General features: G+C 40.0%; 1 protein-coding gene across 2 annotated transcripts in view; it reads left to right on the top strand.

Moving 5' to 3' along the window:
• Positions 1-18,090, top strand: part of Pafah1b2 (platelet activating factor acetylhydrolase 1b catalytic subunit 2) — a 29,716-nt gene that overhangs the window by 1,609 nt on the left and 10,017 nt on the right. Inside the window, exon 2 of one of the 2 annotated variants that reach the window (XM_063255820.1) lies at positions 9,535-9,622. The exons of the other annotated variant lie outside the window; for it this stretch is intronic. Within the exon in view, the coding sequence (XP_063111890.1) occupies positions 9,542-9,622 (81 nt within the window). The 5' untranslated portion in view covers positions 9,535-9,541. The remainder of the gene's footprint in view (positions 1-9,534; positions 9,623-18,090) is intronic. 2 annotated transcript variants of the gene reach the window in all.

Raw genomic sequence — 18,090 nt, forward strand, 5'->3', positions numbered from 1 at the left:
CACTGAGGCAGGGTATTGTGGCCGAGGCTTGTCTCGGAATACCCTGTCAACTCCTACCGAAACAGATTGAAGAGGCGCAGGCCTAGAAGAAGTATTCTAAATCTTCATAGTTAAACTTTCTCCCTCCATCTGTTTTATGGCTCAGACTAACGAAAAATCCAGTTTGAGAATTTTTTTTTTTTTTTTTTGCAAGGCAGGATGTCACTATGCAGTTCAAGCTGGCATTGCAGCCCAGGCTGGTCTCGAACTCACAAGATCTTCCTGCCTCAGCCTCCCAAGTGCTGAGATTATAGGCATGCACTAGCATGCCTGTCTCATTTTTTTTTTTTTTTTGGTCTTTTTCATTTTTTATCGGTACCGGGGATCAAACCCACGACCGCCTGCTTGCAAAGCTGGTGCTTATGCCGCTGAGGTAAATCCCCAGCCCTGTGTGTCTCTTTTTTTTTTTTTGTCTTTTCCCTTTTTACTGGTACAAGGGATGGAACTCACGACTGCCTGCTTGCAAGGCAGGCACTTACGCCGCTGAGCTAAATCCCCAGCCCCCGTGTGTCTCATTTTGAGAGTTTATAATTCTTTGCTGGAACTGGTTTCAGCACTGTGCTGGTGGAAGTATATGGAAATTCTAGTGCATTGTGGTAATCCAAGTTAAATAGAGAAGATAGAAAGTGCAGGGAATTGTGCAAGTTGCTTACTCTTCATCTTCCAGAGAACTCGTTTTTATGGACAACTAAAGTTTTTTTGTAATGTAGTTCTTGTGGTAAATTAATTTTTGTTCTTCCCACCTTTTAACTCCATTTTGCTGGGCTTCCTAACTGAGCCTGCTGTTTGTGATCGCAGAAATTAATGACTTGCTGCATTGGGAGATGATTTGAATCAGTAAGGTAAGATGAAAGTCAGATCCCTTTCTGTTGGTTGGTTATTTGTGGTAGTAGGAATTGAACCCAGGACTTCCTGTGCTAGGCTAGTATGCAAGTGTGCTGCTGCTGAGCTGTATTCCTAGATCGCCTCCCCACAAGTTCTGGTTTTTTAAGTCTCTTTTCCGCTGTCTTTTGTTTCCCTTCCCATTTGAAAAGTATCTCCCTACTTCTATTACTGTCTTTTATTTTGCTCCTTGTTTATACTTTACATTTCTCATGTTCGAGAAACCATGAGACATTTAAATTTGTGTCTGATTTATTCACTTAACATTATGGTCTTTTTTTTTTTAATCAGTACTGAGGATCGAACTCATGACCATGTGCTTGCAAGGCAGGCGCTTATGCCTCTGAGCTAAATCCCCAGCCCCAACATTATGGTCTTGAGGTGTATCTGTTTACCTACAGATATCCTTCTTTATGACAGAGTAATACTCCGTTGTGTATAGCTACTGTTTCTTTATCCATTCATCTGACAATGGAGATACAGTCCATTTTCAAGATGTAGGTAATATAATTGTGCTGCTGTAAAGAGATATACATGTATTACTGGAATGTGATGAGTCTTTCAGAAGGATGCCGAGAAGTGGAATAGCGCTTCTATTCTAGGCTCAGTTGGAATTTCTGGTTTTAGTTTTTCGAGGAATCTCCATACCAATCTCCGTAGTGGTTGTGCTAGTTTACATTCCCACCCACCAAGCAGAAGAGTTCCTCCGCCTGCCCCTGTGCAGCTTTGTCAGCACTTGTTATTTGATTTTTTGATGGTAGCCATTCCTTCCGGAGTAAGACGGAATCTTGGTGGTGTTTCGATCTGCATTCCTCTAGTGGCCAGAGATATTGAACATTGTTTTACTTGTATATTGACCCTCTATACTTCTCAGAAGTGTCTTTCATTTCACCTGATCATTTTTTGATTGGGTCTTTCATTTTGGAGTAGTTCTTTTCTTTTTGAGACGTGGTCTTTTCTTTTTTTGAGATGTGCTCTGTAGGCAAACCTGTGGCCCACTGGTCACCGCCTCAGTGGATATACAAGCCCTCCCTGTTGGTGCACAAGCCAGGTCACTCCAGCGTTGTGTGACAGTTGTTTTTCCTAAACTGAAACCTCAGAATTCAGGTTTAATTGCAGTATTGGCAATTAATGTGATAAATAAGTGGGCTTTGGGTTACACTTTGGGCATGTGGTCTCTATAAGGTTTGCTAGGCAGTTCAGGCCAGCATTGAACTCACTTTGTAACCCTAGCTGGCCTCAAAGTCATGCCAGTCCTCCTGCCTCAACCTCTCTCGAGTGCTGGAAACACTCAGGAGTATACCACCACCCCCACCTGAGGGCTCTAGCCCTTGGGACAGAAGACTGATTTTGTCATCAAGGTACATAAACATGGGTCTGTTAGACCCATGTTTATTCTTTAGAATATTTGTATTGCTGAATTATTAATTTTATGAGTTTTATTGTATTAATGCATACTTAACAGGAAAAAGGATCACAAACATAAAAGCATTGAATTTTTAACGTTTATTGTTTATAAGATGTAACTTTTCAGTATCAGCTGTTTTTTGGTGTTCTAAGTATAAAAAAAAAAAACTCAAATTTTTATATGAACTGTAGTGAAAATACCAAAAACACTTTAACAGAGAAAATAATCTGCAGTTATATCTAAGGCAGTCTGCACACGACAGCAGCACATTCTGTACACACGTATCACTTACACAGACAGCATGTGTGTGTTGCTTTCCTGGCCTTTTGTAGGGACATACTTGACATCTCAGTGGTCTTACTGTTTTGTCAGGAAGTTCTTATTTTACTGTAAAATTAACAGGAATATAAACTAGCAATAAAATAAGGTACTAAATTCTTAATATGTATTATGTGTTTAAACATCAACATTTCATATCCCTTGTGTAATTGCTTATAAAACCTAGAAGGTAACATCAGAAATAAATTCCTACATGAACTATAGTGAAAATACCAATAAAGCTCTACCACACAAATAAGTGTTGCTTCAGTTGTCACACCCAAGGCAGTTTTTACACATGCCAGCTGTATGTTCCATGCACACGTGGCTTACACTGACAGCACGTGTGCTTTCCTATGTGGCATCTTGTCACTTTGCTTCCTCTTTTGTCAGGACCTTCCTATTATATTGTACAACATGCACTTAGGAAAATAAGATACCAATAAAATAAAATACTAGATATGTAATGAGTGCTTAGACTATACAGCAGCATTTTCGCATCAGCTGTCTACTTTCTTGCAAAAGCTAAAAGATAACATTAAGAATGCAAATCTATAAATTACAATGTAGGCACAAACAAAAGTCTACCACCAGGGCAGTGTTCACACCCAAGGCAGTCTTCACATGTGACAACTGCATTTTGTACACAAGTATTGCTTACACTGATAGTGTGTCCGTTTGTTTTCCTGTACTTTCTTGCAGGCTGCAGCTGACATTTTTGTTTTCCTGTTGTAGATCGTTGTGATGCCTGCCTGTTTCCTGTCCTCTCATCAGTGAGCGCCACAATTTTTTTGCATAGCTCCCTGGAAGACACATTTTTTTTTGTCTTTTTCATTTTTATCGGTACTGGGGATCGAACTCACGACTGCCTGCTTGCAAGGCAGGCACTTATGCCGCTGAGCTAAATCCCCAGCCCCCCACATTTTATTTTTCCTCGCTGTAAATGATATTTTAGGAGCTCCAGTCTCAATCCTCTGAGAAAATTTCTCTGTGGTATTAGGTACTTCTTATTTTCTTTGTAAACTACAAAACTTATAGCAGGCATGTTTAAGATGGAGTAAAACAGCCATTGATCAATGCTTTGTGTTCCAAGTGACAAAGTTAGCGTGTAACTATTCAGCAACCTCTATTCTGCCTTTGGTTTTGTTGTTGAAATTTTCTATCTGAGGCTTCCTTTTTTTGTCCAGGTTTTCCTATCAGTATTTCTATTGTTCTGTTTTCTTTGTGATATAGGAGGCCAATGTTATATCTTTCTGATATCCAAAGATTGTAGTGTATATTTGTTTGTTTTGAAATGACAACATTTCATATGGAATTTCTGCTTTGTTCCTGGGCACAGGTCCTGCACTGGTCAACTTGCATTCTGTTAGCAAATGTAACAAATGTAACATCAGTTGGAAACCAGTAAACCAATTGTCAAATGTCACATTCTTTTTTTTTTTTTTCCCTTTTGGTCACATTCTGATTAGTTTGGGAGATAGGAGCAACAAGTCTGTGCACATCGTCATTCTGTTTATTACTGTATGAAAAAGGACCTGATGACTAAGTTCCAGGATAAATATCTAGACTCAAAGCATGATAAGTCTTCACATCTACAGGGCATACATTTTTATGCCATATTTTGACCTGTCACTTTTCCATAAGTCTCTTACCTTCTTGTGATCACCATGAGAAATCTGTGCCAAGTACCACAGACATATAAATGCTTTCAGTTCAGCTAATGAGGTGCCAAATACATTTTTGATTATGGCTATTGGTACATACAGAAGGTTTTACTTGCATTTCAGCCTTTGTGTATTTCATAACATCTTGTAGCATTTCATCTGTTACAGTTTCCAATATTGAATGGCAGTGCTAGTATGCTGTCCAAAATGTTTCACCCTTCCAAGACCTTCTGTAAATTGTCTTGGACCTAGTTCTAACATTGGATTGTTCAGCATGCCTGTAATCCCAGTACTTGGGAGGCTGAGGCAGGAGGATCCTTGGGAGTTTGAGACCAGCCTTGGGCTACAAGTGAGCTCAAGGTCAATGTGAACTGCACAGTGAGAGCCTGTCTCAAAGACATCCCCCCCCCCAGCAGAAAAAAGCTAAAAAAAAAAAAAAAAATTGGATTGTTCTATTTGGTTTCATGCCATTTTGCAACATTTCAGTAGTCAAGTATATACTCATATTGCTGTTTTCTTTGTCATTTCAATGAAGGAGGTCTGCATACCATGTGTCTGTGTCAGTTGTGTTTTGCTGAATTCCACTGTCACAGGAACTTTGGCTTATATGGCCAGTGTCAGAGTTATTGTGGCTGGCCTTATCATCACCATCATCCATCCCCACCAGTCTTCTGTTATGAAAGCATGTATTTTACCATAATGGATCATCTTCATTATCCATGCATGAATGATCTGATGATTTGGATTTGACCTCCTCCAAAAGTTGCAAATCTGGTTTTTCATGTGCCATTGTACTGAATTGGGCTACTTCTTCCAGAAAAATAAAAAAAAATTTTTTTTAACAAATCCTGGAGTAGTGTGGGTCTGTTGGACCCTCTTTGATGCTTGGGTAAACATATGTAAAACAAAGTTACAGGAAGCATAGGGTGAGTAAAAATCCCATTTTGCCATGTTTGCACCCATGCACAGACCTTGCTTTTCATCTTACGGAGTGGAGAAACACATTGATTGCTTCCTGTATCCCTCGGGGAAAGGTACTGAGGCACACAGTTAGCTTCTATTATACTAAAGTACAAATAAACAGTAGAAAGTAAGGGGTGGGCCCACTAAATCCAGTTTTATGTATCTGGGGCTAGAGGTTAGTCATCCATTTGAGGAATAGTTGGCAAAAACATTTTTCCCCATTCTGTTTATTGTCCCTTTATACTCTGTTGGTTGTTGTCTTTACTGTACAGAAGCTTTTTAATTTGCTATGATCCTATATTATCAGTAGTATTTCTTGTGCCATTGGGATTCTGTTCTGAAAGCCCATGCCTATGCCAATCGCCTGTGTGTCTGAGAGTTTTACCTGTTTTTTCTGCTAGCAGATTGTTTCTGTGTTAAAATTTAGTTTTCTTGTCCATTTTGATTTTAAAGCCTGGTGAGGTATTATGAATCTTGACTCAGTCTTCTCATGTGGCTCTCTCACTGTGTAACTCAGGTTGACCTCGAACACTGATACCCCAGTACTGAGATTACAGGCACGCACCATTATACCTGGCCTGAACGGTTAGTTCTTAATAAACATTAATTATAATTGTTATTTTAGATTACCTGTAGAGATTCTGAAAATATATATCTTTAAATTGTGCCATAGGTTTAAAGAGAAGAGTTTATATGAAAATATATACACCCTTGGGATGCATAAGACGAGTCATTGGAATATAAGAAAAAACTCAACTTGTGTTTTAGCATTTTTTTTTTTTTTTAAATCGGTACCAGGGATCGAACTCACGACTGCCTGCTTGCAAGGCAGTGCTTATGCCACTAAGCTAAAGCCCCATTTTTCAGCATTTTTAATGGAAAAATGCAAAAAAAAAAAAAAAACTTTTAACAATTAAAATGCACATTATCAATCCACATAATTTGTACACAAATATATGTATATTGAAGTACATTTTTTTATATTGAGGTACATTTCAAAAAATTCTGAAGCATTCAAAAATGTTGGAATCCATTAATCTAGATCAGTCTTTACTCATATGTATGTTCACTTTATGCTTTCCTATTGCGTATTTATGTAGCCTGTCCTTGTATCTCCATTGAGGGATGTTTACTGTATGAGACAGATGATTCAGTTTATGGTTATATTTATTAGAAATTTACTGATGGGGCGTGATGGCTCCCGCCTGTAATCCTAGCACTTGGAGGCTGAGGCAGGAATATTGCCATGAGGACAAAGCCAGCCTGAACTGCATAGCAAGACTGTCTCAAAAAAAGAAAGAAATTTACCCCACCCTTTGAGTGTGGTGGCATATGCCTATAATCCTAGCACTTGGGCTGCAAGGCAGGAAGACAACAAGTTTGAAGTCAGCCTCATCTACATAGTGAGATCCTGGTCTCAAAAAAATTTAAAAAATGCTAATGAGAGATTCTTGATTTATATGAAAGAATGAGACTTCAGTGGAGGCTCAGGATGGAACCCGGGGCCTGATAGATCCATTTAGTTACTTTTCTCTCCTGTTGCTGATGCCCAAAATTAGGGAAGGAAAAGTTTATTTGCCTTACAGTTTGGGAGGTTTCAGTCATACTCAGTTGGCTCCAAGGAAAAATGACATGGCTGAGGGGCAGCAGTTCATAGCGGCTGCCGACAGCAAGTGTGAACAGCAAAAGAGGGAAAGACGTGGCTTCTTCCCGCCATTACAGTGTGCTGGCTCCACTTCTGGGCAGATGAAGCACTCACAGCACCAGTCCCAGTGCCAGACAATGAGCCAATCATGAATGCTAGATTCAGCCCTGTCCATGATTGCATGAGACTTGTGCGCGGGTGGATATTACATAAATCATAGCATCCAGTGAGCTATACCCTAGTCCTTAATATCTCCCTCTAATACTAGTGCTTAAGCCTTGGGCATGCCAGGCAAACTTTAGCAATGAGCTACAGGCCTCCAACCTTTAAATTTTTTATTTTATTTTTGACATAAAGACTTAAATTGCCCAAGCTGACCTCTGCCTCAGTTTCATACCATATCCAGCTGCAGAGTCCTTCCTATAGCAGATATAGAACAGTGATGGCGAGACTTTTTGAGATCAAGTGCCCAAACTGCAACTCAAAACCCACTTGTTTATTGCAGAGTGACAACACTGCCCGTGTGTGCTGCTATTCGATGCTGGCTCCTGGGGTGACTTGGCTGGCGTGCTGACAGAGTGAGCTCTACATGCCTGCTATGGCACACATGCCATAGGTTTACCACCGCTGGTATAGGGTGTTTTATTGAGTTTGCCGGGCATGGTGTCACATGCATATCTCAGCACTGGAGAGTCTGAGACGGAGTACTGCCACAAGTTCAAGACCAGCCATGACTATGTAGAGTTCAAGGCCAACTGAAACTATGTAACAAAACTCTTTACTTTTGTGTGTGAGGGGGTGGGTGGGTATCAGGAATCAAACTCAGGACCTTGCGCTTGCCAGGCAGGCACTTGTGCTGTTGAGCTATATCCCTGGCCCCAAAACCCTGTCTAGGGAGGGAAAAAAAAGTTTTATTGAGTTTAAAAACAAAAAGCAAGACCTCATATGTAAAAATTACATATATGGCAATATTTTGACTTAAGCGTTTTTTGTTTTCCTTTATGCTGTTTTTGTGCGCCTTTCTTAGATGATGAAACCCCAAGCAAATACCAGAGTCTGATAAGAGCTATACAGATTCATCTTACAGTTCTTCATGATTCTCGTATTTTGCATTGATGTTGCTTGCATGCCTCCTAGGTGAAATGGTTAGATACAAGTCTCTTGTTAGGGAGTCACCATGAATTGACTTGTGATCAGCAAGCCAGGTGTGACTTTCTTGGTATCAGGCAAACCTGATTTCAGGTCACATTCAGTCACTCACTGCACAGATTACCTAAAGTCTGTGGCCTTTGTGTTTTCCTCATTTTATAGTAGTTTTGTGAGGGTTGGAATGCTATTATAAAACATATAGGATATAGAGTCTTTTGTAGCTATTTTCTGATAGTTGCTAGGTGTAGTAGTCCAGATAAGCATGCCCACGATGTGAATGGTACTTGTATTTTCAGTCAGATGGGGTGCTTACCCTCACCCTGGTTGGGGTGTTTAGATCTAGTGTCATTGAGAGTTGAGGTAATTTATATAATTGGCGTTAATATTGTTTGCTTTTGCAATTTCTTTTTCCCAAGAAGGTACGCTTTTGTGTTTAGTAGAGGTTAGTACTTTGAGGTTCTAAAATCCACTACGTTTGGGTGGGCTTGTGGCCCATTAGTGCACTCATAAAGCGTAAGGCCCTGGGTTTGCCTCCCAGCCCTGAAAAAAAGAAAGAAAGAAAGAGAAAGAAAAAAAGACAGACTACTACCTTAGCACTCTGTTTTATATACTTTGTGTGTGTGTGTGTGTGTGTGTGTGTGTGTGTGTGTGTGTAATATATACATCACACTGTATATACCCTGTGTCTATGGATTCACATTTGTAGGGTGTCTTTCACAGAAGGGCTAGCTGTATTTGAGGATGTGATGGAAAAGAAAAAGCTTGCTTATATAGAGGATAGTCTTGTTATAAAAGGCCCAAGATCTTAGAGTTTTCTCTTTCTCACTGTCCTTTCTGTTTAGAATCTAATTCTTTACAACTGATTGAAAATCATTTGGTTTCCTATTTGTCTTTTTTTTAATATATATATATATATCAGTAATTGAACTCAGGACCTGCACTTGCCAGGCAGGTGTTTATACCACTGAGCTGAATCCCTGGTCCCTTGTTCCCTGGTCCCTTGTCTTTCTAAAAGATTAACATTTCTGCGGGGTTTTTTTGTTTGTTTGTTTTTATTTTTGTTTTTCCTTTTTATCGGTACAAGGATCGAACTCACGACTGCCTGCTTGCAAGGCAAGTGCTTATGCTGCTGAGCTAAATCCCAGTCCCCTTATTACCAAATGTTACATGATCATGAAAAGCTTATGTAGGTATAAAGTGTACACTACTTGGAGCTGGTTTTTTTAAATGTGGTGCGCTGTTTTCTAACTGATATTCAAACTTGTCTGCAAGATTAGTGATACTATATTTATGGAAGTTAAGAAGTCATGTCCTGGAATTCATCTCTTAAAAATAAACCTCGGTTTCATTTCTAGAAAAAAAAATACTATGAAACAAATTATTTAAAATCTGACATGTAGTATTAAGGAAGTGGTAGCAAACATTTCTGTTAATAAATGAAATATGACATAGACATTTTTTCTCAGGTGTAGAATGAGCCAAGGAGATTCAAACCCAGCAGCTATTCCACATGCAGCAGAGGATGTTCAAGGAGATGACAGGTGGATGTCTCAGGTAAAGAGAAGCACATCTTCACGTGAAGTGTGTCTTTTCATGTTTTTAAGCCCTTGTATCAGAGCTGGGAGGGGACAGTTTTTTTTTTTTTTTTTTTTTTCTTGCGGTACCAGGGATCGAACTCATGACCTCACACTTGCTAGGCAGGTGCTTATGCTGCTGAGCTAAGTCCCTAGCCCAGAGGGGACAGTTTTAATAGTCAATGTACATTTATTACTATACATATACATTTAAAAATCTAATGTTAGAAATGTCAAACCTGATCACCATTTTGAAGTTGAGGAATATTTTGATACCATAATAACTGTCTTCTGTTACTCTTTAAAGATAGCAGTGCCTTTACAGTATTAAAGGGATGCTTTTTGAAACCAGGTGTCACTGTGTAGTTTAGTCCGGCTTGAACTGCATAGCCCGGGTTGGTCTTGGTTGTTTTTTTTTTTTTTTTTTTTTTTGGCTTTTTTTCCTTTTTATCGGTACCAGGGATCGAACTCACGACTGCCTGCTTTCAAGGCAGGTGCTTATGCCGCTGAGCTAAATCCCCAGCCCCCCCCCCCCCCCCCCGGTTGGTCTTGAATTCACTTTATTCAGCCTTTTACCTCAGCCTCCTGACCTGAATGCTGGGATTCCAGGTGTACACCAACACATGTGGCATAATTTTTTAAAAATAAATTTCAAAATTGCACAAGTGTTAGAAAATTTTAGGAAGAATCCCCTATGTTCTTTCCCTAGACTTATCAGTTATTAATGTTTGCCATATCTGAACCGTCTGAGGTAAGTTGGACTCACCTTTTTTTTTTTAAAGATGAAGTCTCGCTATGTAGTTCAGGCTGGCCTTGAACTCACTGTGTAGTCCAAGATGGCCTCGGACATATGATAATCCTCCTGCCTTGGACTGCTGAGTGCTGGGATTACAGTGTGCAGCACTGTGCCAACTTACCATCATCTTTTATCCCTACCTAGAGTTCAGTTTTCTAAGAACAAAGACTTTTCATGTAACTAAAAGATGGTTATTAAAGTCAGGAAATTGGGCCGGGGATTTAGCTCAGCGGCATAAGCGCCTGCCTTGCAAGCAAGTAGTCGTGAGTTTGATCCCTGGTACCGATAAAAACAAAAAAGACAAATAAATAAATAAAGTCAGGAAATTTAGCGTTGATATAATTACCTACTTACCAGTCCAATTATGTAAATACAGGAGGACCAAAAGTTGCTTTTTTTTCATTGATTTTTAAATATTTATTTATTTATGTATTTATTTATTTATTGGTACCAGGGATCAAACTCAAAACGTCACATTTGCCAGGCAGGTGCTTATGCTGCTGAGCTAAATCCCCAGCCCCTTTTCATTAATTGATACTATAACAGGAAATACAAAAAGTGTAATTGTATCATTTATTCAATACAAGAATCAACTGATTGGCTGGGAGTGGTGTTGCATGCTTGTGATCCTAGCACTTGAGAGGCTGGGGCAGGAGAATTGTCTCAACTTGAAGGACCAGCCTGAACTACATAGCGAGACCCTGTCTCAAGAGCAAAACGAATTGAGTGGTTGAAATGACACCTGTCCTTTCAGTGCTAGGAAGAGTCAGTATATAAACAAAAGTGCTGTCCAAGTGATACATAGGGTACTGTTAATAGTTAATCAAAAAACTAATTCACATTTCTCCAGCTGTGCCAGGAGTGTTGTTTATAATTGACCTTCTTAGTCCAGCATTACACATTACATTCTGTTTTGTGGCTCTTTGTTCCCCTTGATCTGAAACATTTCTTGGTTTTTGTTTTTCATGACCTTGACAGTTTGGAAGAGTAAAAAAGCCTTTTTGAAAATTCAGGGCTTTTTGTTTTGTTTTGTTTTTCTTTTTTTGTAACAGGATCTCTACATGGTACAGGCTGACCCCGAACTCAGTTTGTACCCCACATTAGCCTTGAATTTATGCTGATCCTTCTGCTTCAGCCTTTTGAGTCTTGGGATTACAGGCGTGTGCCACCATGCCAAGCCAGGCCATTTATTTTAAACAATTCCACCAATTTGGGTTTGTCTGTTTTCCCATTACCAAGATTCAGATTATGCAACCAATAACAAATGCAGGAGGGGCTGTAGGGGAGAAGGAACCCTTCTCTATTGTTGGTGGTAGTGTAGACCAGTGTAAATACTAAGGAAATCAGTGTAGAGATGCCTCAAAAAACTAAGATTAGAGGTCCCATTCGACCCAGCTATTCTCGTTTTGAGTATCTTCCCAGGATTAAAAACATCGTACCATAGTAGTATATGTGCACCCATGTTTGTAGCAGCATAATTTGTAATAGCTAGACTTTGGAAACAACCTAAATGACCACTGACTGAAGAATGCATAGAAAAGATGTGATATTTTTATACAGTGGAGTACTACTCAGCCATAAAGAAGCGTAAACTGGAAACAGATAAATGGATGCAAATTTGAGATCATACTTGTAAGTGAAATAAATCAGCATGCAAGTGTAAACATTGTATTGTCTCACCAGTGTGAGAAGCTGAAAGAAATAATATATAATGTGTATACCATTGTTTCCCCCTAATTATTACGTTTTGAAATTTTGTTTTGTATTTTCTTCTTTAAAATAAAATAGATTTGAAAAGAATATATAAAATGGCTGCATCTGAACAGCCTTAACCCACCTAAAAAAGATTTAGATTATGAATTTTTGACAGGTTTTGTTATTTAATTCACATTTTTTGTTGTAACCAGTTCTTTGTGGTTGACTGATTGCATTTACTGGGAATTGAACCCAGAGCCTTTACAATGAGCCTCAAGGCCAGCCTGAATTGCAGAACAAAACTGTCTCAAAAAGACCAAAAAAGAGGGGCTGGGGATGTAGCTCAGCAGCACAGCTCCTGCCCAAAGCAAGCGTGAGATTGTGAGTTCAGTCCCCAGTACTAAAAAAATTTAAAACTTGCATGAAAAAGATGGACTGTCTTTATTAAGGCATCATATGCCCATACTTTTTTTTTTTAGCTCTTTGAGACAGGGTAGTTCAGACTGGCTTTGAATTCATCTGTGTTGCCCAGGCTGACCTTGAACTCACAGCAATTCCCCTGCCTCAGCCTCTCAAGTGCTGGGATTACAGGCACATACTGCCACATATCCGACCGTAAATACTGTTTTGCAGTGGAAAGAACCAGGAGTCCTTGGAGAGATGGTTGAGTCTGTAAGTGGCATGAGGAAAATGTACCTGGAATGAAGGATAGGCAGACCTGTGATCCCAGCATCCTGGGAGGTTTATGCAGGAGGCTTAGCCTGGCAGCCATCTCAAAATAAAAAAGGGCTGGGGATGTAGCTCCTCAGTGCTTCCAGGGAAGTGGAATGCTTGTAGTACTTTATAATGCAAAGAAGCAACAAAGTAATCCAAAGAGTAAAAGCAAGGTAGGTGGCAGGATTGTGTGTCCTCGTGCGTCACACAGCAGGCGTGTAATAGCTTTTCCTCCCTGAGAGCCAGCCTGAAAGGGCAACCAAAGTGTGAAGCAGAAAACTGGGGCAGTATAGTAAAAATAATCAAATAAATGGTTAAATGAACTGATAAATAGGAGAGAAGATACAAATCTTCATGGAAGAATGTAATACAGAAAGAAGAAGGGAAAACAAAAATCTTTAGACCACACAGAATAATTAGCATAGGCAGGATCCATTGATGAATATCAAAGTCGGTGAGCACAGCCTTGAAGAGAAACTTTATGTTGTTGTTCTATTCTCAAAAGTATTTCCCTCTATTTTTTGGTTTGTTTGTTTGTTTTATTTTTTGTACTAGGGATCAAGCTCGTGACCTCACACTTGCCAGGTGGGCACTTATGCCACTGAGCACCCTGCCCTTATCTCCCTCTAAATTACTTGGATATTTTTAATATGTGACCACAGGGTTTTGTTTTTGTTTTTGTAGTACTGAGGAATTGAACTCATGAGTGCTTACCACTGAACCACATCTTTAACTCTTTATTAGTTTTTTGCAGTTTTATCTTTTGGGCATGGGTTATTGCTAAATTGCCCAAACAGGATTTGAACCTGTGATCGTCCTGGTCAGTCTCCCTGTGTGCCGAGATTACAGAACTTTTAACACTAAATCCAATTTATTTTTGATATCCCTCCTTCCAGTAGTTGGCGCTTAATTCACCTGACCATCGGGTAGTCTGAGTTTAGTGTTCGGATTCTAACAAATAGAATAGGTTAAGGAAAAATAATAACTAACTACACTGGAGAAGTCTTGCAAGTGATCAGTTATAGCATTCCAGTAATAGTTTATGTTAATGTCATGTACCCTCTGCAACAAGTACATATCACCTCTGGTAGCGTTCCTAGAAATCTGTGACCTCAGCCTAGTCATGAGAAAATACCAGTCAAATTGAAGGGTGTCCTACAAAAGTAGCTGACTGCTACGCATCTGAAGTGTCGCTGAAGTCACATGAGGCTCCGGGTACCTATGATCCAGTCCTCTCAAGTTTGAGATCAGCCTTGACAGTTAGCAAAATGCTGGCTTAGGGTGCACTACAGTGAGCTGGGGATGTAGTTGGGCACTCGTGTGCTTCCCTGGCATGTGCGAGTCCCTCAGTTAGAACACTCCCAGAGGAAAAGAAAATGAAGAGATAAAGACTAAATGCAACGCAGTGTCCCGAGTTGATTCCAGAACAGGAGAAGGGTGCTAGGAAAAAAAAAGCAATCAGTAAGAGTTAGAGAATAAATTCCGGTTTAGTTGATACTATTCACTATTGATACTGTTACTATTTATTAGTTTTGATAAATGTACCATGTTTTTTCCCTTTGGCTTTTTTTTTTTTTTTTTTTTTTTTTTTTTGGTGGTACGGGGGATTGAACTCAAGACCTCGCACTTGCCAGGCAGGCGCTTATGCTGCTGAGCTAAATCCCCAGCCCACCTTTGGGTTTTTTGAGACAGAGTCTCTCTATGTAGTGCAGGCTGGTCTTGAACTTGCTTATGTAGACCAGACTGGCCAGAAACTCAGAGCAGTTCTCCTGCCTCAGCCTCCTTAGTGCTAGAATTAAAGGCAGATGTCACCACACCTGGCATGGACCATATTTATTACATATGCTAACGTTGGGGGAAGCAGAGGGAGTGGTATATGGAAATACTCTTTCTTTTTGCAATTCTTCGCCTCAAATTTCAAAGTAAAATATTTAATGTAAAATAATCATGACTAAGAATTGAGATGGTACACAATACTACCTAGGAAGTACTGTGTAGTTTTTCTTCTGTGTCCATAGAGGACTGGTCCCAGGACCTTGCCTGTGAAGCCAATCTCCAGAAATGGGCTTAAGTAAGCCGGGCATGGTGGCTCATGCCTATAATCCCAGCACTCGGGAGGCTGAGGCAGGAGGATCATTGCGAGCTCAAGGCCAGCCTGAACTGCATAGCGAGACCCTGTCTCAAAAATAAGAAATGGGCTTAAGTTCCTTTTCTAAGATGGCATAATGTTTGCATGTGACCTATACATTATTATCTTTAGATTATTTATAATACTCAGTGTAAGTGTATTTATAATACTCAGTGTAATGCTGTATGAATAAATTGTTTATTTTCTCGAGAATAATGAAAAGAATAGAGAATAAAGAAAAAAGGCTTGGTTTTTTTCGAGATAGGGTCTATGATGTTCAAATTTGTGTTGAACTTACTCTGTGGCCCAGACCAGCCTTGAACTTGTAGTGATTCAAGTACAGGGTTTATAGGTGTGTGCCACCATGCCTGATATATAAATATATATATGGAGATATATGTAGATGGATATACATCTATATACGTCTATATAGAGAGAGACATATAGGTAGATATAAATAGATAGATATAGATGGAGATACAGATACCCGTGCATGGTGGCATGTGCCTATAATTCTAGCACTGCAGGAGACGTAGGCAGGAGAATCACAAGTCACTCTGGGCAATTTAATGACTGTATGAGACCCTGTCTCAGAGCATAAAAAGGGCTGGGGGATGTAATTCTGTGCACAGGCCCAGGGTTCAATCCCTGGTGCCTCTAAAAAGGGGGGAATATCTACACAGAAAAATGTTTCTGATAGGATGCTGGATGCTCTCTCGGGCAGCCCATACACTGATAGGAAGCTGAGTGCAGCTGTAATGGCTGGCATCTTTTGAGTGCCTACTGTGGGCCAGACAATAGCCGAGTTGTTTCCCTTAAATTCTCATCTTCATTCTAAAACACAGTGGCCAGCAGATTGAAGACCAAGACTTAGATCCTGTACTTGCTTAAAGTCACAGAACTAGAAAGTAGTAAGCTAGAACTGAAATCTAGGTTTTTCTAGAAAAACCTAGCTGTGCCAGGATGTGCCAGGATGAAGAATTCGTGATGTAACACGTACAGGGGAGCAGGTAGCAGTGCACACCTATAATCCCAGCACTTAGGAAACTGAGGCAGGACTGTGTGTTTGAAGCCACAAACCACAAAGATAGGGTGGAGGTGACGCATGAAAAAAAGGCTAAGAAGAAAGTACCCCAAGCTGGTGCTAAGGGTTCGGTGATAGACGGCTCACAGGTGCTGTACTTTGGTCTCTTCTGTTTTTCTAGTCTTAGTACAACTACTTTATACCTTAAAAGAAAAGTAGGGCTGCGTGTGGTGCTGCACACTTGTGATCCCAGTACCCAGGACACTGAGGCACGAGCGTGGGTTCAAGGCCAGCCTAGACTATGTAACAGGACCGTATCCTTAAAAAAAAGAAAGAAAGAAATTATCAATTACTAGAACCTTTAGAACAGCAGTACTTAAATTCTGTCACATTTTTATATATTACGAGTATCAAAAAGTAGTTTTCAGGGCTGGGGATTTAGCTCAGCGCTGCAGAGCCTGCCTGCAAGTGCAAGGCCCTGAGTTTGGTTCCCAGAACCAAAAAAGAAAATAGTTAAAAAAGAAAGAAAGGTAGTTTTCTTCTTCCTCTTCCTCCTCCTACTCTTCTTCTTTTTTTAAAATAATGCACTGGAAATCAAACCCAGGGCCTTATGTGCACTAAGTAAGCACTGTGCCATTGGGTTATTCTTCTAGTGCCCGGAAAGTAATTATCCTTGTTTATTTTATCCCTTAATTTTAAAAATACTTCTTAGCCAGGTGTGGTGGCTCATGTCTGTAATCCCAGCATTCAGGAGGCTGAGGCAGGAGGAGTGCCATGAATTTGAGGCCATCCTGGGCTACATATACATAGTTCAAGGCCAGTCTGAACTATATAGCAAGACCCTGTCTCAATAACGTGTGTTAAAAAAAAAAAAACTTTTTTTCTTGAGCTCAAGGAAGAAATTCCAGCTACTTGGGAGAGTAAGGCAGGAAGATCACAAATTCAAGGCCTGCCTTGTCAACCTAGTTAGACATTGTCTCAAAAAGGTTGCAGATAGACTTCATTTGTTGCCTCCCTTGTTACCTCTGATCTGTTCCCAGTACTATAAAGAAATTATTTTAAAAATCTGACTTACTGAAATAATAGTATTTTTAAAGTAATGTTTATTGGCATAAAACATGGAAGCAAGTAGGTACTGTCTTAATGAAACTGTTGAATTATTTCTACTTTCAAATTGTTTTCTGATTTTCACTCATTATTCATTCCATTAAGTGGGTATCTGTTCTGCCACACTCTTCTCTGCATTGGTATTGTCAGCCGAAATACTTAACTAGTAACTCTGCCTTCATTCCTAAAACAAACAGCTGAACTGGAGTTTGAGACAGTGAAACTGTGTTTGTCCCATTTCTTGAAAAGACATTACAGATCTGTAGCCCAGACCATCCTGTAACTCTTTGTTTCTAATTTAAGTATAAAAGTTTGAACTATATCTTTAATGTTGATGGGTACGATCCTTTATTTTTTTAAATAGTAACAAAGTTTTATTAAAGGTAGGAAAAGTAACAGGCTCTGCAGTGACTTTGGGCTAGTAAAAGTAGGAAAAGAAAGGGGCTGGAGATTTAGCTCAGCGGCATAAGCGCCTGCTTTGCGAGCAGGCAGTCGTGAGTTCGATCCCCGGTACCGATAAAAAAAAAAAAGTAGGAAAAGAAGTACATCTGCTACAGTTGAGGGCAGGCCCGTGCAGGAGACGGCAGAATGGCTGTGGGCTTTTCTGTTTGTTTGTTTGTTTGTTTGTTTGGTACTGGGGATTGAACTCATGACTGTGCTCTTGCAAGGCAGGCGCTTATGCCGCCAAGCTAAATCCTCAGCCAGTGTTAGGGTTTCTGTGTATATTTAGGCTGGCTTTGAATTCACAGCAGTCCTGCTCCCCCCCTCCCCCCAATTATAAGCATGTGCTACCATGCTGGGCTTAAAATCTGTTTTTAAAAAGTGTCTTAGCTAGGTTCTCGTTCTCCTCTCCTCTCCTCTCCTATCCTCTCCTCTCCTGTCCTCTCCTGTCCTCTCCTCTCCTCTCCTCTCCTCTCCTCTCCTCTCCTCTCCTCTCCTCTCCTCTCCTATCCCCTCCTCTCCTGTCCTCTCCTCTCCTTTCCT

This window comes from Cavia porcellus, unplaced genomic scaffold (genome assembly GCF_034190915.1).
Source record: "Cavia porcellus strain 051 isolate PalLab524CR breed Dunkin Hartley unplaced genomic scaffold, mCavPor4.1 scaffold_9, whole genome shotgun sequence".
Taxonomy (NCBI): domain Eukaryota; kingdom Metazoa; phylum Chordata; class Mammalia; order Rodentia; family Caviidae; genus Cavia; species Cavia porcellus.